Raw genomic sequence first — 25,667 nt, 5'->3', positions numbered from 1 at the left:
AAGAAAAAATATTGTATGCATACATTAAAATAATTGATCTATTGATAAAAATATTGATGTGTAAGTAAGTATTGTCATGATTAATAATACTACTATAAAAGTAGTACTACTAGCTAGCTGCTAGTATGTCAAAAGTGAAAAGTGATAATTCATCTGATGATTAAAAGGGACCATTGTAAAAGTAAAAGTTGTTCAAAAATGATTGTTTTAATAAAATAATTACTGTAAAGAATCAGACTAAGTCACGTCAAGTTTGATTCGAGCCCGGTCGCACATATCACGCAGGGGAGCATGAGTGCAGTTATATAAGAAAAGATCTCTTCTTGTTGAAATAATAGCAAGTTTTCAAAATCAAATCAAATTAACAAATCTATTAGTATTACATAATATGATTAAAGATCTCATTTTCACTTTCTCATATTTTATTGATTAAATTTTGATATAAACTAGTCTCTCCGTCCCAAAATAGGAGTCCCTTTTATTATGGGCATGAGTTTTAAGAATTGTAGAGAATACTACTATAGATTAGAAAAATTAATAGAAAATAAGACCACTTTTTTATATTGATTTTATAATAAAATATGAGTGAAGTGAGTCAGTGAAATGTGAAACCTATTTATCATAGTAAAAATGGAGTGTGACTTTTTTTATGAGATGGACCAAAATGACATAACATAATTTTTATTGTGGGACTAAAAGATTAATCATTACTTAACATTCTCGCGCCCTATTTCAATAGGACAGAATAATATTTACTACTACTATTAAGCATTCCATATAGATATTTATAAATTAATATATATCTTCTTAAAATAATAGTATTTGATTGGCAGTGCTCCCTTCTTCCCAAGTTAGTTAAATAGGTCGTATTTTTTTTTTAATTCAGTCATTTCTTTTTTTATAAAAATTTTCTTTCATCTCTTACTTTACTCTCTCTTACTTTCATCTCTCCACTTTAAATTTTAACAAATTAATTTCCTAAATCTCGCGCCTAAAAGAAATGGCTCAACTATTTTAGGATCGGAGGGCATATTACTTTTTAGTAGTTCTCACATTCTTTTTTATCTCATGTTCATTAGAATTTGGAAATATGAGAAAATGAAGAAAAATATAAACGTATTAGGGGAAACACAGGAGAATGGGGAGTGACCGAGTGAGTATATGATAGTAGTAGTACATTACAGAAGAAAATGATATTGTGTTGTGGAATATTGGAGTGATAGGCGGTGAACTCTATAATTACAACTGCAAAAAGACTGAAAAAAATGGGGCCTATCCATAGTAAGGGGTGGCGTCTCTTCTCTCCAATAATTAACATTTCCTCGTTCCATAAAATTGAAAAACTCAGGTAAGACAGTGGAGTATTTTTATTAAGGACAGTGAGTACTAAGACCGTCTCCGAGATACTCTAAAATCCAAAATGGAGTAGGTAATTACTTTCAATATACTTCAAAATTAATTTTATTTTTTATTTTTAAATAAAATATACTCCCTATTTGAGTTTACACTAAAACAAACTCAATTTCAAATTTTTGTAGTAAAAAAAAGTACTCTATATTAGATAATATTTATTCTTATAAATTTGAATTTAATGTAAATGATAAGGCTAATTTCATGCATTGGTTATGGGATTAAATTCGTTGAATTTCTGAGTCTAACAAAGCTTTTAAGCCAGGTGTGTAGAGGAAATCGCCAGATCCGGGAAGAAATGAAGGGAGTCACCAGGTGAAGGAGTTTGGCGAGAAAATGAGCAGAAAAGGAAGAAATTCCCAGACATAGGGGATTACTAGATGAAGGGCAAATAGGGGAATTCAAGAAGATTCTAGAAAATCACCTCCACGTCTATAAATAAGAGCACGCAACATACATGGATCATCATCATCTCACTTTTGCTCTTAGCTCATTTTCGTACACTTCTACACACACTTGGAGGGATACCGGAAATTCATGGGGTCGGGGTTCGTGTTTTGATCTGCTGTTGTGTACCACCATCTCCACGTGAGGCGAAGAAACAATTTACTGCTTTAAGTTTTAATTTCTGCTTTGGAATTCCCCGAGTCTTCGTTGGTCGAATCGTTGTTGAATTCTTAATCGTTTAGCTATGGAAGTTTATTCTCTGTTTTCGTTCTATGTTTGCTTCGATTGTTGCTTTACCATACCTTGGATGCTTTTCGCACTTGATTTTGTTTTGTTGAAGTTGGATCTGAAGGTGTTGGCAGCGGAAGCGTTCTCATAAATCGATTACATAATAATCCTGATCTATTTAGCAGATTATTTAGACAAATTCTATTCGCGCAATTATCACATGTATCATGCTCATAACTCAAATAAATCATGCTTTAAATTAATTAAAACCTAAAACATGCTTTTCTACGGTTTAGCTATTTTACCTTGATGATTCTCCAAAGAATCGAAGATAGCTAGCGCTTCCTTCTCCACGTGAAGATCTTCAGTACTAAACCACGGATCTTCTGTCTGGTTCCCGAACTGTAAACTGATATCAGGGTGGTCTGATCTCACCTTCCCCACGGAGGAGAGGAAAAATCGTTCCTCTACAGAGAAGAGAGAGGGGCGAAAAATATTGGAAGAAAATAAGTGTATTTTCTGTCTCCTTTATTCTCCTATTTATATTAAGTCACATATTGGGTCCAGACATGGATCTATGGAAGGTTTTGGATATGGGCTCCTCCAATTAGCTTTTTACTAATTAAATTGAACCACAATTTAATATAAGCTTATAATTAGAATATTACGAGTAGCCACTACAAAAATAATATTGCACTCCCCATCCAAATCCGAAATTATAAGTAATCCGGGTTTCCATTGCTTGATATTTCTTTCCCGCACTTAAGATAGAAACATCCATTAATTAATTATCGTCTGCTATGGACTTAATTAATTAATATCTTATTAATTCCAAGAGTGGACTCAACAACAAATTCTTATTTATTATTCATAGAGTAATCAAACTCCAACTAGATAGGTTCCGAATAATAAAACCTTATTTCAAGCTCCTCTTGAGGATGTTATCAAACGAGACTCACCTCGCGCACGATTCAACATAATAGCAATCCTAGCACCGCTAGATATTAATCACCAATACCCAATATACCAGGCTTATTGGGTTGCGACAAACCCGCACCATTTGGTAAGTCAAAGTAGTGCATAATCAATACTGTTTACTCAATGCTAACGTACATTGATTAAGAAACAATAATTTACGAGACCTCGTCTTTTAGTAGATAGCATAAAGACATGTCTCGCTATTAGATCCAATTCAGTGCTATACCACACCAACGTCATCTTATTTCAGTAAGGCTTAGAAATAATCGGACTGACATTGCAACCTTTCACGATAGGTAGTCTAAGCCTATCTAGGTTGTGAAATTCTTCTTTTTCTTTGTTCATAACTGACCGTGTTACCTTAAATTGAACTACGCCCACAACCGGTCTACTAAAACAAAGACTTAGACTTTGTTAAGTTACTTATACATTTAAACATGTACTCCCCCCGTCCCGCTTAAAATGACACGTTTTCCTTTTTAGTCTGTCCCAACTAAGATGACACATTTCCTTTTTTGGTAACTTTCTCTCTTCAATTAATACACTCAACCACTTTTTCTCACTCCTATTAAAATATTCATCTTTCTTTATCTCTATACTTTAATACTTCCACCCACCTTCTCTCTCTCCAATTAAACACTTTAACTAATAACTCCTAAAATCCCATGCCGGCTAAGCAATGTGTCATCTTAGCCGGGACGGATGGAGTAATAAATATCCATTAAATGTAAAACATAACAACATTATGACAAAATAATCTGTTTATTCATTTGGAAAATAAAATAAGAGTTTTAACAGTATTCAATCACTCGAAAGGTGATTTTTAGTATACAAACTCTAACATGATCGTGTTGGAATAGTAGTTGATCGGTTGAATTTGGTTAGATCGGAGTGATCGGAGATGGAATTTGTTGTGGTTTGTTGTGGATGGCTTGGATCCGGAGCGGATGAAGCATCCGGTGCTAGATCTATTGAATTCTGCATGGTTATGAGTTTTAGTTACTGTTTTTAGTTTACCTCGTCTAGCTACTGTAGATCTGAGTATTTTCCGGTGATCTGTGTTTTTCCGATGACCGAATCGTCATGTTCTGTTTTAATATGGGTTGTTGCTTTGTTCTCTTTGTATTTATGCATTTAATCAGTTCAAGATATGAAGATGGATGTTAGTTAAATGCATTGTTACTTATTTGTAGCTTTTCATCTGTACATTTGTTGTTTTAGGAAATGGTCCCCACGGTCTGTTCTTCATCTATCTAGGCATTTTAGGGAAGTTATTCACTAGGTTTGGTAAATTTCGTTGCCGAAGTGTTGATTTGTTTACATCTCTGTTTTCGTCATGCATGCCTTCGTTATGTTTTCCTTTTCCTAGGTCTAGCTGTTAGAATAGATCAATTGCATTTCCGAGTCTAGTAGTTAGGTTCTCAACCCAAAATCGTGTGGCAGCAGCCAAACCAGTCCAAGGTCCTTTTAACTCTCACTCGCGTCCGTCTGTCTCTGTCGGTTCGACCCTTACTTCTCTATGCTAGTTACAGTGTAGTGGGTTGAGGTATTATTTTCTTTGATAGTGGACTGAAGTTGAGTCCAAAGACCGTGATCTTTCCTGGTTATCGAGTTCCTAGACCTTGCAGCCCATTCACTGCAAGAAGAGGGACCCGCGGTATAATTTTATTGATAGTAGATTTTGGCAAGTTGCAAGAAATAACAGACTAATTCTTTTATCAAAATTATTCATATAACACTGGAATATGTTGTCTACAAACCAAATTTAAACGTGTGAGGGCACTTTCGAGTTTTCAACAGATATAGCTAGAAAAATTCTTTGTTTTTTTAATCAAACTTTGATGTTAAAAGTTTAGGAATTCCTTTGTGACCGAATATTTACCCTGGACGTCATGTTAAGCAGTTAAAGACAATGAGTAGCATAGGTACTGATACATCAACAAAGAATGAAACATCAATGCCCCCTAGACACAGAAGAAGATATGATATGATCCTTGGTTGACGATTTTAATTATATGATCCATTCAGATTTCCAATCGACATAAACTCATCAACCTGAATGTAGATTAAGTATAAAACATATGCACGCTAAATATTTCAGAATTCAAACTTCATTTCACACTTTTTGGACCATTAGATAATGCAATTTTAGTTGAACACACGTTTTAATGCACAATTGATAAACTAAGAGAAATAAAAAGAAAATAATATCAAAGTATTGTTATTGGAGGGTGGAGAATGAGTCACACCTCATTAGAAAGAAAAGATTTTTCAAAACTAAACTCTAGATTTTCCAAAACTAAACTCTTGTGAGACAGACATAAAAGAAAAGAGTAGATTTTCCAAACCTGAACTCTTGTGAGTCAGACTAGAAAGAAAAGAGTGTAGTCTCATGCGACAGAGGCAGTACAAGATTACTAGACAAGATTTCAACAAGGACATGAAACAGGTCCCAAAATCAACTAGTTTCCAGTGCTGTCACATTAACTGAAGTCAATATCTCAACAATTGAAAAGTACTCAAAATAATAAAGCAGTCTTGGTAATTCAAAATTGCAAACAGCTAAAAGAACACGTATGACAAACTTGCCCCATTATATCTCCTCAAGAATTTCTGGTTCGAAAAATAATGACAAAAAGCAGAAATAGGCAAACAAAATATCTAAGAATCTGCTATTGTAACCTCAACCTCTACACCAGGTTCAATGGTAATTGAGGTAATCTGCTTCACGACATCAGGGGAGCTGAAAAGGTCGATCACTCGCTTGTGAACCCTAAGCTCAAACCTATCAAAGGTGTTGGTACCTAAATAAACAAAATTAAGAGTTAGCCCATCATATCAAGATATATACTATATTTCAATCACTAACCACAGTTCACAAGGACCTCACAGGAAAGTGATTCAAATATTCCAATGGAAAGTAAAATCATCCAATTTGCACTATTGAAAAGTAAAGTATAGATTGTGTAATCATTACAAAGTGAAGAAAGTCACATTGCTAGAATAAGAATTACAGGACTAACAAAATTTGATTTCATGAAAAGATTCACTCAAGGTTATGATCTAATTTTAGAGGATTAAAATGAGAAAATGGAGAGCTGTCCACATTATACAAAGCCTAAAACCCAAAAAAATGAGAACGTCAAAGGATATTCCTAAAGGGCCAAAATAAACACTCAAATTCCAAGTGAAATTATGCATTCAACAGAAATTCAAGACAACGGGAACAAAGTTTTTACCTTCACCACAGGGAGACTTCCTAGTAGTAATCTTGAGAACCTTAGTGGGCATCCTCACTGGTCCCTTGACTCTGAGCCTCTTGTCCTTGGCACCACGTACTAGGTCGGCACACACTGTAAGCACCACTCATCATCAATGGAATTGTAGGAGTATCAATTATTAGAGCAAAAAGTCTTCACTGATGAAACAAGATATATAAACTCATAGACACACTAATAAGATTTATGAAGCTAAGAGTTCAGTTTCCATAGTAAATTACAAATACATAGCACACCAAAAATAACACAATAGACAAACTTTTAGTAAATCAGTGGACTTCACCTCTAGAAAAGAGACCGAGTTCATGGTTTCAATTCTGACCATCTATAATGCATAAATAAATAAAAAATCAAACCTTTATCCACCGAATTCCTATCTATAGCATTAAGCACTAGTAACGCATATAATTAAACAAATGATCTCTACATTAGTGAATACATACGAAAAGTAACAAATTGAATATGCCATCATCGTTGAAACAGAGCAGTATACACAAAAATTAAGAATTGCAACAAAATAAGTGTACCTTTCTCCAAATTCTTCACGTTCTTGGAAGAAAGAGTAATCCGGATCTTGTGAACCTGCTCCTGGGGCTCCTCTAGCCCTAGCTTTGTTGGTTTCATCGCTGCAAACGCCATAATTCACTCGGGGCTTCTTTGTTCTGGCAGAAGGAGAAAATTAAACCTTTGGAGATAGCATCACATTCAATTAACACGGCCGATGAGATCCGTACCTGAGGAATGGAGCGCGACGGCGGGAGGCGGAGGAAAGTGTCGACTGCTCCAAACTGAGGCGAGATTAAGTGTTGGGTGTGTTTATAAATCTAGGGTTTGATATAATGGGCTTCTATTTTATTTTATTTTTTTATTAATTTATCTCTTATTATGATGGGCTTCTGTTTTGTAAATTCAACAGAACGCCTGTTTCACTTATCATCTTTTAATCTGATGGGTTTACGTGTCCATATAAAATATTCATATTTTGATCATTCTACCTCTTGCGAAATATGTGTAGTCTGGATATTCGAGGTTTGGTTGGTGCAATTGGCATTCAAATCATAAAAAAGCATTACATAAACAAATTAACATGAATAAAACCAAACAAGTAGTATATGATTTGGTGCGACAATCCATTATAAAAAGAAGGCATCTGTGATACATGAGCCGGAAGGGGTAGTGATAAGAAAAGTATAGATAAAAAGGGGGGAAAATGAAATACGGGTTCCTTAAATCCACTTGATCAAGAAAGCAGTGGCTATCCGGAAGGACTGGTTGATTTTGGTGGAGCTACAAGAAGACTAAGAAGCTGCCACCCGTCTGGAAATAGTATTTCTTTCATTTCATAACTGCTTAAGTTTATTTGTCTAGAACTAACAATCACTTTCTCATTTTGTTCAGCTTTAATGAATCTCTTAGAATGTTAGAATCATGTTTTGTTCAGCATGCCTACTACCCTACATAATTTTGATTTTCAACTAAAATGATTTAGTTTAAACTTTCAATTCCTTGAGATGTGGTTGAAGGGCCACCCGGGTTAGGATGTTTCATCAATCTGCATTTTATGATCCTCCCATTGTTCTTGTTTGAAACTTTAAAGTAGCTTGTTTTTTAAACTGTCTTTTAATTTGTGTTAGCTTTCTTGGAAAACTGTAAAGATGAGTTGGATATGCACATGCTATGATTTTTGTGTTAGTTATCAAGCAGAAAATTCCATTTTGACAAGTTTATATATGTGAAGAGACACTAGTTATTAGATACGGATCATGCTTGCAAGCCCTCATATACTAAATCACAGATTTTTCATTCTTATGATGCTTAACTAAAGTATGATGAGAAATGAGGAACAGCAATCATCTGCTGACACAAAAATTAAAAGAGATTTCATCCAGCACAACCAAGTTCAACACAAATAATCAAATTCAAATGAACAAGATAGTGCAACATTTTGGACTTGAAACAGATAAAAGTCAACACTAAATTCTTCAAGCAATCCAGCCTGTAGCATAGCACGGCACCCCTGCAAACTCAAAATTCTCAGAGGTGACAAGAAATTATGAATGAATATTTAATTACATTAGTGTGCCAGCTGATAAGAAGATTAAAATGTAAAATGCAATTAGCATTAGAACTCAAAGTTAATATCAAAAGATTCGGTTGGTCTCAAGAGTTGAAAAGATAAGTTACCTGTTAAGTTTAATCAATCAGTAGGTGGGAAAATTGAGAGCTTGAATACAGAGCCTGCCTTCTTCTTCTTGGCCTCGTGAATTTTATTGGCAGACGCAGCTGCAGGTTTACAAACGAACAACTCCAACATCTGGAAGCTTGCTACATCAGCCAGCCCAATCGGAATGGCAATAAGCTTCTCACAGTTCTTAAGCACAAGGCCTCTGAGTCTAGGGAAATGATGTGATGAAGCTTCCCAAACAGCTAAGTCCGTCTGCTCAATGTGCAAGAATTCAAGACGTCGGAAACCTCCATCAGTTGCACTCCAGGTATTCCCCATAAATGCCTTATTTTTTAGCTTCAACACCTCCAAAGTTTCCAGCAACCCAAGGACAGACATAAAATTCCAAGTGAGGAAAGTCCCAACTAGTGTGAGGCTCTTTAGTTTAGAAGGGAATTGATAAGGCTGAGGAAGGCAACGTAGTTGACCATCTATAGGTGGCTTAGGATGCACATCATTCACTAGTTTCAGCTGTTCAAGATATTTCATTTTCCCCACGCTATCAAAGGAACCAATCTTTCCTTCAAGAAGCAAAGCTAGTCGCCCACGAATGCCTAATTTCTTCAGATTGGAAGCATGCTCAAGAAGCTTTGCCGTGCAGCTCTCCACTGAGATTGTGCTGAGTGTTTGAAGCTCTGCGCCATGTTTACTATTCTTACTCGGCTCGGGTAAGCTAGCAGACGCATTTGTCTTGAAATGCCTTAGCTGAGTTAATCTCCATATATCTGCTTTAACTTCAAGAGTGCGAGATGTTGTGTCGACTATAAGAGTCTGTAAATTCCAAAGCTGGCTGAATTTCGAAGGAAGGATGGACATATCGGTCGACAAGGCAATATACCTCACATGAACCAACTGGTACATGTCATTGGTAATTTTGATGAGTTTGATGGGTTTAACATCCAAGACTCTGAGAAGTTTGAAAGCTCCCAAGAGGTGCGGAATGTGATCTGCTGATAAGATCAGTTCATCTTTGCAAAAACAGACAAATGAGCGGACACGATGACCAGAAGGTTTTAAAGCAATGAAGTCCAAGCAGTTAGAATGAACAGAGAGACGTCGACAGTTATGCAAGTCAGAAACTGGAGGTGCCCAAGTCCCACTGTTACACTTGATTTCTTGAAAGAAATTTTCATTTTCTTTCCCAGCTTCAGTTCTGCAGAAATCGCGTAAGGCATCATGAATCCGACATGTTTTAACCTTACCATTAGGTTTAAGCTTTTCGATTGTGACCAAGTTTCTATTGATAAGATCCTCCAGATACATCTCTCCAGCCTCTTCCAAGCTGTAGTCATTGTTTTGTTGTATGAATCCTTCTCCAATCCACATGCGGATCAGTCTTGAAACTGTGATCTCATAATCTTCAGGAAACACTCCCAAATAAAGAAAGCATGCACGTAAGTGGTAAGGCAATCTATCATAACTTAGAGATATAAAATTCTTCATGCGATTTGCAGGATCTTTCTCACTAAGGTATGTATTCACCCGTGTGGATACTTTATCCCAAGCTTTCCTCGTTTCAGTTAAATCCTTGGCTGAGAACTTAGCGGAGAGGATGCCTCCAATGACGACTATTGCAAGAGGAAGTCCCTCACAATCTCTTGCAATTAGTTGGCCGGTATTTTCCAATTCGGGAGGGCAGTCCAGCTTGTGGAGGGCTTCCAATCGGAGCAGCTCCCAACTTTCATCTTGATTAAAGAAACGCAACTTGGTAGGGTGTTGGGGACAACTAGCAGACACGCCAACATCCTCCATACGACTAGTGATAAGTACTTTACCCTTATTATTGTTCTGAGGCATTGCAACCTTGAGTCTCTCCCAATCAGACCGACTCCAGACATCATCAAAGACGATCAAGAAACTTGCTCTCGAAAGATAGTCGGCAACTATAGGGGCTAATAGCATGCTGTCTTTCTGACGAAGTTCATCATCTATAGTAGTGAACTCTTTGAGAATGGCTAGAAAGATATCCTTATCTGAGAACTCCTGAGAAATCGGAAGCCATATCCGAACAGGGAACTTGTAGAGTATCTCCGGATCGTTGAAAATCTTCCATGCCAACGTTGTCTTGCCTAGTCCAAACATACCAATCAGAGAAACCACATCAAAATAGTCTGTATCTCTCGTCAGACGCCCTATTAGTTCCTCTGTCACGTCTACGAATCCCACAACGTCTTTTTGCCTTGGCGGCCGAGCCTATTTCAAAAGTTTCATTTCAATTAAAATACAAGAAACTCTACTCTCTCGTCTACTAAATAAAATTTCACCGCTTAGTTATAACACTCAAATAGGTCTTGTTTGACTCAAATTTGCTAGGTTATGTTCTTATATTTACCCCTAAATGTTGCTTTACAATGTCAGATTTGAGTTTATATACGCAAATAAAATATGCAGGATAAGGAAGAAGAATGGAAATAGTAAAAGAGGGAAAGTGACCTCAGGTTTTTCATAGTCGTGTTGATCGTGGACGGAGAGGTTAGCGAAGTCGACCCTGGCCTTGTCGACCTTTTCTCTGACCTCCTCGACCTTTTTGCCAATGTCGTGGAGCTTAACGGAAGGCTTCCAAAATTTGAGGAAAGCAGAGGTTGATTTTTTCTCCATGGCCTGAGTAACGAAAGCGTCGATCACATCTTCCACTTCATATACAACATCTCGAATGCTTCTAACGAGCTCCTTTGTCCGGTCATCCTTTCTCCGCTTTCTCATCGAATCCTTGAGAAAAGCGTTGAATAGGCGGAGATCTGTGTCCAAACTCTCGATCTGCTTCTTAGTATCAGTGATGAGATGAGAGTGGTACAGCAGTAGCTCCTTGAGATTGTTCAGCAGGAACTCCACTGCTGCATCCGCCATTTCTCTCTCGCTTGACTCTTCCTCTCTCTCTCTCTCTCTCTCTCTCTCTCACGTTTACTTTTTCATATCACAACACAAATAATACACCTACCAGGAGTAGTACTTTACTAAATAATGAATTATAGTATCTATCTAGTTGTATGTCAGTAAGAAATTAGTATTATTTGTCGAGTGGTACAAAGCATGGAATTTCAAAATATCTACTGAAAGGCAGATTCTTTGAAAAATAAATTTTAGCTTATGCTTAAATTTTGAGAAATTACTGACAAGTTATAAGATTTACAATTGTTTCACGTCCGGTCTGACGTGAATGAAATCATACTATTGAATACGAAAAATGGAGAATTAGATTTTTTTTAATGATTATATTCGATTTATTTTAAAATTTCTTAAATCAAAATGAATTGATTTATTACATGTATGTCTACGTTAAGACATGTATACATGATTTTCTACATGACACAGACATGTACAAAATGAAGTTAATGGGTTGTGATCCAATAATAACCCGGTGATTTCGGGTTGGATTAGGCTTGGCCTTATTAGGATAGATAGATATATATCAGGTTAACCCGATAGCAACCCAACCTGCATGATTGTCAACCCTAGATGGTCTTTTTTTTCACTAACAATACTCAAATCTCTTTAATACTTTACCAATTTCGTTGCAATACCCGTATTGCCCTCAAAGTCCTAATTTTAATGGGACAAAAGGAGTATGGAGTATTTATTTTTAATTTTAAATAAAACTATGTGATTTAGGTTAGTCGGATAAGAAAAGGATTTGATTGTAAGTATCTATTAAGAGATACAAATATGAGAATTCAATAAATAGATCTTAATAAGGTTTAACCAAGAGTACCAATCTGTTCTAGTAGATCTTAATAAATAGTAGTAGTACTAGTTATTTAGTGTCACCAATGATTTTTTAACCTTTACTCAACATGTAGTATAAAAACGAGAAACGAAGAAAATGAAAATAAAATAAAACAAGCACTGATGCCATGATTCAGATGCTAATCCGCTATTCACAGATTCAGCAAACACTAGATACTGCCGCAGCCAAGAAGAGCTACAGAGTATTACTGAATGTCATGGGTTTTAACACCTGTTTAAGTCAACTTACACAAATACCTTAATTAAGTTATAAAGATGTACAACAAACAGCACATCAAAACACTAGTCTACGCTGAATAAAACACACAGCTTCTTGCTTCAAGTCAAACGCACAGCACAACCACAATGTCATTCACCTGCAACCAAAACATACATAAATACAATGACAAGTATGGCATCAGCCCCGCTCAAATATGGCGCATATCAAATACATATTGCTTCTAAGTTCACATTAGTGGAAGTGCAGAACCAGAGAACATCACAACAAATACAGACCCCACTTTGATCAAGCAATCAAACTGGCTTCCATTTTGTATTTTATTTTCCAGATGAAGAATGACTGAGTTCATTTTGGTTAATACATATGACAGCAATATTATCAAGATATACGAGTATATCGCCAAAATATCTAGAAAATACTATTAACACTTAACTTAAGATGTAAAGGTTGTTTCCTATCCTAGTGCAAAGAGTATATCGCCAAACTAGATATACTTATCATTGGGGTAACTCATCTAGTGAACACTGAGAAGAGAATTCCAAGCACAGATAATCAGTGGTTTACATTAGTTTTCTTGATAATCAGATAATAAGAGGAAAAATATCGTACTCCACTGACTTCTAAGTGCAAACTTTCTCTTAGGTTGCATTAGTTTTCTTGATGGGTGTTTACATTTTTTGACAACACATCACATTTCCTACTTTTAGGGTGTGTGCTCTCTAATTGCAAATTTATCATATGTAAATAAGGGATAAGAAAATATTGGTGAATTTTATCACAATTAAGTGCCCCCACCTTTTTTACCTCGTGTTCTCTAGGGTGGAAAACATTATCATAAATGGGAGTGAAATGAGGGAAAATAAAAAGAGGGACACAAGTGATAATATTAGTTTCCAAGAGGGATTTTAGTGATTACTATTACTAATCCAGATCACTATTTGATATTTCTAGGGAAGTTGTTTTGAAGATGAAAGATGTTTGCAATGCTCCTATAGGTAGCTTGGGAGTATCATTTTCAAACCCATGAATGTAACAAAATTACCCTGATTTTTGTTTATTTAGTCCTTTTAGGTCGAGCAATGCATAAGCACACACCTCCACAATAATTATATCTTTTTAATGACATCGTTCTTGACAAGAACATGCACTTCAGAAACATCAAGACATGATTCTCCAAGACTGTTACATACTGAATAATGTGATACACACATGGACACAATTTAAATAACATTACTAATTTAACAAATGCTTATTGAATATGAGAACTAAATATCCACCTTATAGAAATACTATAAAGGATATGGACATGAATGGTTGATTAAGCAATATGTACAAATCATGCCCATGACAAGGGATGCAAATAGGTGAATATTACTTCGTTTCTTGAACAAGTCAGTGAGGGTTCTAGATGGTTGGACAGCACAAAAAAGTTAGTTGGCTTGGGTGTGTCTTTGTTTTGACTACTTTCACAATCTTACGGTCAGTCTGAAGCTAGTATTTCATTTAGGAAATGACACGCAGAGTCTTTCGCCTTTTTTTTTGGAGTAAAACCACAGAAATCACCTTTCAGCAAGTTCATTAAATAAATCAGATAAAGTCTCTTCAACTGCCACAGCGGAGACTGAAAATCAAAGAAAATTGGGTCTAGAAATTCTGTTTTCCCTAAAAATTATAGTACTTGTTTAGTATAGATGACTATTTAGATTCTGACTAATTACGACTTATGATGGTCTGCACTCTTCAACATCAATAAACATCTAAACCCTAAAAAACCCAATACAATTTCCTGTATTATCAAGCGCTGAATTCGATTTCCACATATCATAGATAAGAAGGAAATAATATCAAAACACATTGCAAATAGCAGCATAAATGGTGAAAATAAAACCTCAATGGCCTGGAAAAACGCGTCCTCACTTAGCTACCATGCGCGCGATGAAGTCCTCATACCGGATCTTGCCATCGGATCCGATATCCACCTCGCGGATCCACTCATCGAACTCCGCAGGCTCCAATTTCTCTCCGATGCTGGTGAGAATGTGTCTGAGATCTGAAACGACGACGTATCCAGTACAGTCCTTGTCGAGCACCTTAAAGGCGTCGCGTAGCTGGCGATCGAAGGGCTCCGGCTTCAAATGCTTGGACATGAGGTCAAGGAAGCGAGGGAAGTCGAACGGCGCGGTGAGCTTCTCCTCGGCGATGATCGACTTTAGCTGCGCCTGCGTAGGGTTTCCGCCGAGCGAGCGCATGAGGATTCCGAGTTCCGACGGCGCGATCTTGCCGTCGCCGTCGGTGTCGAACAGGGTGAAAGCCTCCTTCATTGATGAAACCTGATCGTCGCTCAGATCTTTCCCCATAATCTGCAGATTCTTACTGGAATTTTTCGTGAATTTTTGGGGTGTTTTATTTTTCTCTTTCGGTTACAGAAGAGAATGTCTGCGACCTCCAACGACTAAATTATGAGTTTTGAAATGGAGGGGTTGGAATGTCAATTAAGGCAAAGTTTGAGGGGCGTTTAATAATAAAAAAGGAAGAACAGAGTTTATGTGATGCCCAATGTTAATTGTAATTTAACAACTTTGATTTTGTTAGCATCGTTGTTTATGTGTTTTGTTTGGATATTTGCTTCCTTAGTTGGTTTGCGTCATTATCTCTATCTTTCTCATTTTAAGAATCTTGCTCGTTTGTTGAAGTTTTAATCACTTTTTTGAAGTCAAATTTTGGTATCCATGTAGTTTTGCAGCTGTGTTATAACTTATAACCAGCTGAGTGGGTGTATACCCACACAGCTGAGTTCTCTGAAGAAGTTGAACGTTCTAGCTCTGCAATCCAATCTTTTTGAGTGGTGCAATCACTGCCATGTTGGGCAATTTGGGAGTCTTAATGAAGCTAGACCTCAGTTTCAACCGCCTCTTGATCAATCCCTACCAAACTGGCTGATGCACCGTTGCTCCAAGTCTTGGATGTTCGACTACACCCTCTCTGGCAATGTGCCTCTTGGTAATTACATAAATTTTCTCCTTTACATCATTGTATGAGCTTTAAATGAATGGATGTTGATTTTGTATGGTGTTTGATGGTTGAAGCTCTGAAGAGGCTGGTGTATGGGTTTCAGTATGATAACAATCCTGGGCTGTGTGGTTCTGGTTTCTCTTCTCTGAGGAGCTGTATTGATTCGGATCATCCCAGCTCTGAGGGGCCAGAGCCTTATGCAGGAGGAGGGGATGGTCTCTCAACCAAGAATATACCAGAGACTGCTGATCTCAATTTAAACTGCAGCCAGAGTTCTTGCTCCAAGAAATCAAAGACTCCGGGTGTCTCGTTGGCTGTTGGCGTAGTGGTTGTTTCTGTTATTGTATCAGCTGTTGGCATTCTGTCGTTTGTACTCTACCATAGGCGTAAGCAGAAGCTTGGTAGTGCATTTGAAATGTCCGAGAGCCGACTCAGTACTGACCGTGTCAAGAAGGGTTACAGAAAGAATGGATCTGGATCTCCACTTGTCAGCCTTGAGTACTCAAATGGATGGGATCCATTGGCTGAGGATCGTCGCTATGGTGGCTTGCAAGAAGTTATGCAGAGCTTTAGGCTAAACCTGCAGGAGATCGAGACAGCTACTCAGTACTTTGCTGATAAGAATTTACTGGGAAAGAGTAACTACGCAGTGACATATAGAGGAACTTTGAGAGATGGATCCATTGTTGCTGGTCAGAGGATTATGAAGAGTAGCTGCAAATCGGAGGAAGCAGAATTCTTAAAGGGGTTGAGCATCCTCACCTCGTTGAGGCATGAAAATTTGGTCATGCTTAGAGGGTTCTGCTGTTCTAGAGGCCGCGGTGACCGTTTATGATTATATACCTAATGGGAGTTTGTTCTGGTATCTTGATCTCAAGGAGGGCGACAGCCATGTTCTTATATGGTCTACTAGAGTTTCTATAATCAATGGGATTGCTAAAGGTACATTGTTAGCAACAGTTGTTGTGCATTCTATAGCTAAACAAATTAAGAATCTGAGGTTTTTCTTTTACTTGAACAGGTGTAGAGTATTTGCATGGGTGCAAGGTGAACAAGCCGTCTATGGTTCATCAAAACATTTCTGGTAAGAATGTGCTCATCAACCAGTGGTCGAAGCCCTTGCTATCTGACTCGTTCCTGCACAAACTTCTCACTGATGACACAGTCTTCTCGGCACTCAAAGCTAGTGCTGCTATGGGGTATCTTGCTCTGAGTACACAAACACTGGCCGTTTCACTGAGAAAAGTGATGTGTATGCTTTTGGGGTGCTTCTCTTGCAGATCCTGTCTGGAAAGAAGAAATATGTTGCTTCTATGAGATCTTCTACTGAGTCTTGCAGCCTTGACATCATAGATCCTAATCTCCATGGGGCGTTCAAAGAATCCGAAGCTGCAATGCTTGCAAATCTTGCTGCCGTGTGCACCCACGAACTCTGCCACTACTAAATTAAGGTCACTATATCAGAAGCCGTGGCATTTCTTAGCCATTGAATGCGTTAGGTTTACTATGTGTAGTAGACTTGTACTAACCACTTGAATCCTTTTACATGTTGAATTTGTTGTAGTCTGTAGAGCATAGCCCTTAGTTAATGCATATTGGGAGATTCTCTAACTCCACCTTCTTGAATTTATCAAGATTTGTACTGTAATTGAGAAGGCTGTTTTTCCCTCACTGCTTCATCAGTTTTGACTTCTCTTTCGATCAATTCTACTTTATTTTTGCGTACATGCCAATCACATCTGAATATAGTCTTGCTAAAGATAGGATTTTGGATTGAACAAGATTCAGCATATAATCACCTTTTTGTGCCTTTGCTTTTGAGTTGGTTTGGCAAAAAAGTAAACAAAATTGATACTTATCTACCTCTACTGATTGTGATACACTATATACAATTGACAAATATTAATCCTAATCGAGAATCTCTTTCAATGAAGCTAAAATCTAAACCAAAGAAAGAAAGAAAGATTGATCAAGATTTCAGGCTCTGACGAATCTCCCCACAGAGGATCTGACTCTGAAGACATGTTCTTCACCGGTGCACTTATCCACCTTCACAATCCAGTTGCTCTTACTCCTCTTGGCAGCAGGCGGTGCCACTCTGGTGAGCAGCAGTCCTTCTCCGATGGGCAGCAGCTGTGTGCGCAGAGGGCTGTTCCTCCACGTCTCCCTGCAGAAGGCGTTGTATCCGAGCACAATTGTGTTTCCATGATGAGCCCTGGCATTCTCTTGAACGGCTGCCCCTATGATCTCCTCGTGGTTCTCAAGGTTGCAGTCAATGACAATGAAGTCCGAGTCCTTGTAGCAGCCTGGGATGAGCACCTTGGCGTCCCCTATGACGAAGTCAATGTTGCCTGAATTGGGGCCGAGGGCGGCTGTGGAGGAGAGGAGCTCGTCCTGGCCTTGGAGAATGCAGATGAGGCGCCCTCCGGTTTGCTGTGCTGCTGCTAGGAGGGCGAGGGCGGTGGAATCTGCCGCTCCACTGCAGGCAACCACCATGAATTGAGCATTGTTCCCTGCTGCCATGGCTGAGATGAACTCCACTCCATTTGGCTCTTTAGCATTCTTTCCCTACAAACACATAAAAGAAGTACTAATAAGCAAAAGCTAATAATCATTCATTAGTTTCTTGGATTGGGATTTGAACATAGTATTAATGAACTCACCATTCTCATGGTTTTGAGATAGGCCTTGGTGGCATTTTCAGCAGACCAGCAAGCCATTTCTTGCAAATATTGGGAATTTGGTGAATCTCAAGAGCAGTAGTGGATTGTGTTGGTGAATGTGAATTTCCAAAAGTCTTGTTGAGAAATATATATATATGAAGAGAGAGAAGCATGTGGGGACTCTGTGTATCCAACTGGCCATGCTTGTAATTATATTATATAAACAATAATGTAAAAACCAACTTGTTTCCAAGAAGATAAAATGTACTCCATGTTGGTCGAAGCCGGTCTTATAATTATACCATCTCCATACAAATACTACAAGTTTAAGTTGAATAGATTACTAAGTAGGAGATGAAATATGATTTCCTAATAGTACAAGTTGAATTAAGGCATTGGCTAACTATTTAAACAGTTAACATATGGTATGGAGGAGTGAGTTTCGTGGAAGTTAATTATCGTAATTAGTGGTGATGTTTGAGAGGATATGTATGATCATTATCTTAATCCAAAGAAAATTATGCATATTAGCTGTAATGTTGTAGGTGAGAGGGACAACTGAAACCTTGACAATAACGAAGTCAACTTAATTAACAGAGTGTTTGCTGGAAAACTATGTGCTAAACACTAGTAATAAAAAGGCTGTTTCCACATATAATTAAAGAGTTTGATTTGAATAGTGATTGTAAGTGTGTCAGGGTGAGAAGGGATGGCGGTTTCCACTGTCCCCGGACAGGAATACAGAGATGTAGATGAGATCAAGTTGTTTCCAACCTCAGACACAAGCACAAAGAGGCATGCCTCGTTGCTGTCTAAACATCTGTCGATCAAAGCGTAAAAAAAAACAAGATATCAAATCACAATGGGGGAAGTAAGTATGAGCTGTATCCAAAGGCAAAGGGGGAGCAGTTTGCTGAGAGATGCAGAGATTTGAAATGGCATGCCTCTGCCCACGCCACTATTAATTGGACTTCATTTCAGTTTTTTAGATTGCTTGCTTGTGGGCCAGCTTCGATGGAAATATGCATGAAGGTAGGTGACAAATCAGATCTAGTGTTTGAGCAAAAGAATCTTACAAAATATGGGCATTGCAAGTGTCTACTCATCAAGAATTTGCTTAGAGCATCAGAGACCGTGTGCTCAGTCAGTGGCTGCATTAAGCACTATAATGCCTATAAGCACGGGCCGATTACACGCTTATGAGTGCATAAGCATGCGGACGAGGCCTTCAATGGTTGCATCCCACATGACATTTCCTAATCTTTTTTATTTTGATAAATTTGTGTATTCTAAATTGATTGTTGTATTTTGTAGGTTTTTAATTGTGCAATTTTCCACTTTATAAATTTCTTATCCAGATCCAAAAGTGCAAAACCAATATTTCATGCACTAAAAATGAGGTTCATTTTAATATATCTTCTGACTAAGAAAGAAGAATGAATTAAATAAGTAAAAGTTTTATGTAGTATAACTATGGCAGAGTAAGAAAAAATGTAGTACTATGTAAATACTCCTATTATTGTAAAAAAAATATACAATTAAAATATATTAACCATTATAATTAAGTTTGTATTGATCTTCTGTAATTCTTTAGTTTTATTCGAGAAAAATGTTTTACATGTTACGTTAGTTTGATTATTGACATAAACCATAGTTTTATAATTTGCCAAATTGGGTCTATTTTAAAAATAAATTCAAATTGAGGACATAAAAGATAAGGTTTAGGTTAATTGGTAATTACACTCTGCCAGCTAAGTTGATATTAAGACGCCCCTCGTCTTTATTCAAATTGGTAGCCTAATTAGGAGCCGGAAGCTTCAGATTAAGAAAATATTTGTTGGAAATATTAATCCGTTCATTATTTATCTCTAAACAACAGCTCTCGTGGACGGCCTCATCATGCGGACCCAACCAAATCCTAATTATTTAATAAGTATAGTAGTTAGTTAATGTCTAATCATGAATTGATAAATATGATTATAATTAGAAAATCCTAATTATCAATATTTTAGAATTACAGACGTGTCCTCTAGAGAACTAGTATTTTATTAAAATTAGTATCATATCCGTGATATCCGTGCTATATATGCACGGCATATTGTATTTCCTTAAAATATGTGTATAATAAAAAATTATTATGCATTAAAAGTAAAAATTATAAAAATACATTCTTAGAATTAGTACATAAATATTGATGACACAATGTTACCAAAATTTAAAAAATAAAAATAAAAGTTTGTATCTTTCATGATAGATTCTTCGTATTTTCGTATCTCTTCGACCCGTGCTCTGTAATATACTAATATATTCTCTACGTCCCATAATAGATGTCACACTTTCTGTTTTAGTTTGTACCACAAAGGATGTCACATTTCTTCTTTTGGAAAAGTTCCCTCTCACACCATTATATTTTCTCTCACCACTTAACACACAAAATAACATCTCCTAAAATCTCGTGCCATCTCCCAAGTGTGACATCTAGTATTCATTATAATTAGCCCATAAATATTGTCGAAAATTTATTTGATATCGTAAATCCTAAGTTCAATAGTGAAACGTCACCAAAATTTTTTTTTTTTAAAACTTTGCATCTTTCATAATGGATTCTTTGTGTTCTTGTTTCTACTCGACTTGTGCTCTTGTAATATAGCTCATTAAAATTAGTCCATAAATATTGACAAAAATCTAGTAATACAAAAAATTCATAACGTACATCAACAATGTATGATTAATAATATATATAGCTCAATAGTGAAACAACATCACAAAAAAATTAAGAAATAAGAATAAATCTTCGCATCTTTCATGATGGATTCTTCGTGTTTTCGTTTCTGCTCGATCTGCGCCCTTGTTCCTAAGCTATAAGATCGATCCTAGCTATCTTGTCGCAATAAAGCTTCAAGTTTTTAGATTTTTTTTGAGTTGCAAATCTCCCTTCAATAACAACACACATTTTATGTCACTAAATAGTTTAATTGCATACCTTTTAAGAAAACCTTCATACTTTCAGTCTAATTCTTCTCTCTCAAGTTCTTCTCATACCTATATATATATAAGAACAGGAAACTCAAAATCTTATGTCAATGCATGAAAGTTGAAAAGAATGAAAAGCGAGGAGAATCAATGGCAAGATTTTGTCTCAAGCATTGCATTCAGGTCACAGTGCACGTCGACAAACAAAAATATCTATATAATTAATCTTGTAAAAATTTCTCCAAATTTAAATGACATAGTAAAACCTCTCACTCACTCCACTTAATTAATCTTGTAAAATTTCTCCAAATTTAAATGACATAGTAAAACCTCTCACTTACTCCACGTAACCTCCCACTCACTCCATTTAATCACACGTTTTTAGCTTTTAATCAAACATTTAAATGGCCTTTAATTATACATTTTAATTTAATATAATTTTTAAAATTAAATGACAATCTTATAATTTCTCCAAAATTCTCCTTTTATATATTGTATAGATGTTGGATTAGTCATATTTACTACTATAATTAATTTGAAGAGTTATTGGGGAGGTATAAATATATGAATTTGATTTAGTAGTCATAACGTTCATCCGTATTCCTTACTCGGTCACTCGGCTTGCATAATTCGTCCTTGACTGCTATATCGGGTTTATTTTTGTTTTGGTCACCATATCTTTTATCCTATCAAATTTACAATTCATTTTAACTGTAATTCTTCTGACTTATGCAGTTACATTTCAGAATATACTCTGCCCCAATTATTCATCCCATTTGTATATCACTATTAAATTTATTACTTTATCCATATACACTATACAAAATTAAAATATTTTCCTATAAAGTAATGGAATAACTCCTAATTAATGATTAATTATTAATAAAACCAAAAAATAAGATGCTATATGAATCTTAAATTTTCAGTCGGATATAATCAATCCTATCCGTCATCAGCAATATGTTAGAGTTTGTATACTAGAAATCACCTTTCGAGTGATTGAATACAGCAATATGTTAGAGTTTGTATACTAGAAATCACCTTTCGAGTGATTGAATACTGTTAAAACTCTTATTTTATTTTCCAAATGAATAAACAGATTATTTTGTCATAATGTTGTTATGTTTTACATTTAATGGATGTTTATTGCATATTTAAATGTATAAGTAACTTAACAAAGTCTAAGTCTTTGTTTTAGTAGACCGGTTGTGGGCTCGTCCACTTTAAGGTAACACGGTCAGTTCTAAACAAAGAAAAAGAATAATTTCACAACATAGATAGGCTTAGACTACCTATCGTGAAAGGTTGCAATGTCAATCCGATTATTTCTAAGCCTTACTGAAATAAGATGACGTTGGTGTGGTATAGCACTGAATGGATCTAACAGCGAGACAGTCTTTATGCTATCTACTGAAAGACGAGGTCTCGTAAATTATTTCTCAATCAATGTACGTTAGCATTGAGCATACGGTATTGATCATGCACTACTTTGACTTACCAAATGGTGCGGGTTTTTCGCAACCCAATAAGCCTGGTATATTGGGTAGTGGTGATTAGTATCTAGCGGTGCTAGGATTGCTATTATGTTGAATCGTGCGCAAGGTGAGTCTCGTTTGATAACATCCTCAAGAGAAGCTTGAAATAAGGTTTTATTATTCGGAACCTAGCTAGTTGGAGTTTAATTACTCTATGAATAATAAATAAGATTTTCTTGCTGAGTCCTCTCTTGGAATAAATAAGATATTAATTAATTAAGTCCATAGCAGACAATAATTAATTAATGGATGTTTCTATCTTAAGTGCGGGAAATAAATATAAAGTATTGGAAACCCGAAGTACTTATATTTTCGGATTTGGATGGGGAGTGCAGTATTACTTATGTAGTGGCTGCTCGTAATATTCCAATTTTAGCTTATATTAAATTGAGTTTAATTTAATTAGTAAAAAGCTAATTGGAGGAGCCCATATCCAAAGCCTTCCATAGATCCCTGACTGGGCCCAATATGTGACTTATTATAAATAGGAGAATAAAGGAGACAGAAAATACACTTAATTTTTCTCAAAATTTTCGGCCCCTACTTATTGTGGTAGTCGAATTTCTCTCCTCTGGGGGAAAGGATTTCTGTCTTCTCTATTTAAGTCCTAGTGCGCTGGTGAGATCAGCCCACCCTGATATCAGTTCACAGTTCGGGAACCAGTCAGAAGATCCGTGGTTTTGTACTGAAGATCTTCACGAGGAGAAGGCGCTAGCCATCTTCGATTCTTTGGAGAATCATCAAGGTATAATGGCTGAACCTTAGAAAAGCATGTTTTAGGTTTCAATTAATTTAAAACATGTTATTATTTGAGTTATGAGCATGATACATGTGATAATTACGCGAATAAAATTTGTCTTAATAATCCGCTTAATAGATCTGAATTATTATGTAATTGATTTATGTGAGCGCTTCCACTGCCAACCCCTTCACAATAGCCAATAGATGTCTTACTTTTTTATCGACTTAGATTTTAAGAAACGTTATTGAATCAAGTTACTGAAATGAAGACCATACTCAATTTTATATATTACTCTAATAATGTTAAAATAAAATATGACCTGAATGTGTTAATGGGAGTCGTACGTAATGTATTTACCATAATAAAGTGAATGAAACAGTGATTATAAAATGAGATGTATATTCTTTACCAAAAAAACATGAGATGTATATTAGCGTAGGAAGTTTTCGCAAGAGCGTCTCCGGTGGCGCCCCTCCCACTAGGACTTCCCATAAAACTATCTGCTACGTCATCACTAACCTTTCCCATTCCACTTCCACATCACTAGGACTTCCCACTGCACTACGACTTCCCACTAGGACTTCCCGCAATAAAATTAAATTCACAATTAAAATTAAAATTTACGGAATTAAAATTCGACACAAATACGAACGAGGAAATGCAAATATTTCATTAAAAAAAACATACATCATTCGAAAAAAAAAATTTACATAGTAGATAGAAAAAAAAACAACCACGTCAACGTGCACCCCTCCGCGTCCAAACCTCTTCGATGATATCCTCCTGAAGTCGAATATGGGCATCTCTTTGCCGCATGTTGGCAAATGCGCGCAACCGCTCAACCTCTCCATGAGGTACCCCCATGTTCACATTCGCACTGACCACGGCATGGCTTGGACCGGCACCCGTATCATCTTCGTTGGTCCACTGAGTCAGTTCGTCCCCTTCACTTTCGACAATCATGTTGTGCAAAATGATACATGCGTGCATGATGTCGCCGATGTTGGGAATATACCACTGCCGTGCCGGACCCCTCACCATCCCCCATCGACTCTGGAGCACACCAAATGTGCGCTCAACATCCTTGCGCGCTGCCTCCTGACGGGTCGCAAAGTAGGACTTCTTTGGTCCGACCGCATGCTTGATCGTCTTCACAAAGACGGGCCAGTTTGGGTATATCCCATCCGCCAAATAGTATCCCATATTGTGCTGGTTGCCGTTGGCGACGAAACTGATGGCAGGACCAACGTCATTGCACTGATCGTTGAACAGGGGCGACGACTGGAGGACGTTGAGGTCGTTGTTCGACCCGTCGACTCCAAAATAAGCATGCCATATCCACAGTCGGTAGTCAGCTACATCTTCAAGGATCATCGTGGGATGCTTGGCTTTGAAGCCGGAAGTGTGTATCCCCTTCCAGGCGACGGGGCAGTTCCTCCACTCCCAATGCATACAATCTATGTTGCCCAACATCGCAGGGAACCTGTGCACCGACCCGTGCATATTTATCAGCCGCTGACAGTCTTCGGGGCTCGGACGCTGAAGATACTGATCCCCGAATATCGATCTAACGCCCGCGCAAAAATTCAGCAGACACTCGACGGCTGAAGACTCATCAATGTGGAGGTACTCATCGAACATGTCGGTCGGGCCTCCGTACGCCAGTTGTCTGATTGCGGCAGTGCACTTCTGTATTGTCGTGTGTCCGGGTTTGCCAGCCGCATCCTCCCTGATCCTGAAAAACTCGTATCTTCTCTCTAAAGCACCCACGATATGCATAAACAGAGGACGATGCATCCTAAAACGTCGCCGGAATAAGACATCCCCAAAACGCGGCTGCGGAGCAAAGTAGTCCTCATACAACCGAATATGTGCAGCAATGTGGTCCCGGGGTACATGACGTCGGCGATGGATCGGCCGAGGCATCGCCGCCGCCGCCTGCTGCCTCTGCCGGAGCAATCGATCAATCGCCCTTGCACAGCGAGATCCAATTCATTATCACTATCACTATCACTAGCGCATCCGCCACTACCACCCGCACGACTACTCGCCATTCTAGATATACTTGAAAAAAGAGGTTAGAGAGAGAAACTTGTCAACACAAGTGGTGTGAATGAAATGAAGTTCAACGAGCCCTATTTATAGACTTTAAAAATATATATATATATTAAAGCGCGGACGTCCGACCTTCGCCACAGCGGCGGACGTCCGGT

General features: G+C 37.3%; 4 protein-coding genes and 1 pseudogene across 5 annotated transcripts; 1 reads left to right on the top strand and 4 right to left on the bottom strand.

The window, feature by feature from the left end:
* Positions 1-5,640: 5,640 nt before the first annotated feature.
* On the bottom strand, positions 5,641-7,233 carry LOC125186725 (small ribosomal subunit protein uS10y-like). Its single transcript, XM_048083161.2, has 4 exons — positions 7,076-7,233; positions 6,869-7,003; positions 6,303-6,416; positions 5,641-5,867 (listed from the first exon to the last, which is right to left on the bottom strand). The coding sequence occupies exons 2-4, from the start codon at positions 6,978-6,980 to the stop codon at positions 5,725-5,727; spliced, it is 369 nt and encodes a 122-aa protein (XP_047939118.1). The 5' UTR covers positions 6,981-7,003; positions 7,076-7,233; the 3' UTR covers positions 5,641-5,724.
* A 966-nt stretch (positions 7,234-8,199) lies between these two features.
* On the bottom strand, positions 8,200-11,496 carry LOC125190486 (putative late blight resistance protein homolog R1A-10). Its single transcript, XM_048087809.2, has 3 exons — positions 10,999-11,496; positions 8,526-10,758; positions 8,200-8,358 (listed from the first exon to the last, which is right to left on the bottom strand). The coding sequence occupies exons 1-2, from the start codon at positions 11,410-11,412 to the stop codon at positions 8,539-8,541; spliced, it is 2,634 nt and encodes an 877-aa protein (XP_047943766.1). The 5' UTR covers positions 11,413-11,496; the 3' UTR covers positions 8,200-8,358; positions 8,526-8,538.
* An 896-nt stretch (positions 11,497-12,392) lies between these two features.
* LOC125190488 (putative calcium-binding protein CML13) lies at positions 12,393-15,062 on the bottom strand. The gene is made up of 2 exons (XM_048087811.2): positions 14,418-15,062; positions 12,393-12,665 (listed from the first exon to the last, which is right to left on the bottom strand). Exon 1 carries the CDS (start codon positions 14,884-14,886, stop codon positions 14,443-14,445), a length of 444 nt encoding a protein of 147 aa, XP_047943768.1. The 5' UTR covers positions 14,887-15,062; the 3' UTR covers positions 12,393-12,665; positions 14,418-14,442.
* Positions 15,015-17,212, top strand: LOC125189716 (proline-rich receptor-like protein kinase PERK10; annotated as a pseudogene). Its single transcript, XR_016130769.1, has 4 exons — positions 15,015-15,031; positions 15,273-15,529; positions 15,616-16,483; positions 16,563-17,212. The product of XR_016130769.1 is annotated as a proline-rich receptor-like protein kinase PERK10 (transcript).
* Positions 17,213-17,307: 95 nt separating this feature from the next.
* LOC125190487 (uncharacterized) lies at positions 17,308-18,552 on the bottom strand. The gene is made up of 2 exons (XM_048087810.2): positions 18,205-18,552; positions 17,308-18,109 (listed from the first exon to the last, which is right to left on the bottom strand). Exons 1-2 carry the CDS (start codon positions 18,259-18,261, stop codon positions 17,519-17,521), a joined length of 648 nt encoding a protein of 215 aa, XP_047943767.2. The 5' UTR covers positions 18,262-18,552; the 3' UTR covers positions 17,308-17,518.
* Between the last annotated feature and the right edge of the window lie 7,115 nt (positions 18,553-25,667).

This window comes from Salvia hispanica, chromosome 5 (genome assembly GCF_029641045.1).
Source record: "Salvia hispanica isolate PSC_SH4W2 chromosome 5, Shi_PSC_v1, whole genome shotgun sequence".
Lineage (NCBI taxonomy): Eukaryota > Viridiplantae > Streptophyta > Magnoliopsida > Lamiales > Lamiaceae > Salvia > Salvia hispanica.
This window is presented reverse-complemented; position numbering and strand designations above follow the sequence as displayed.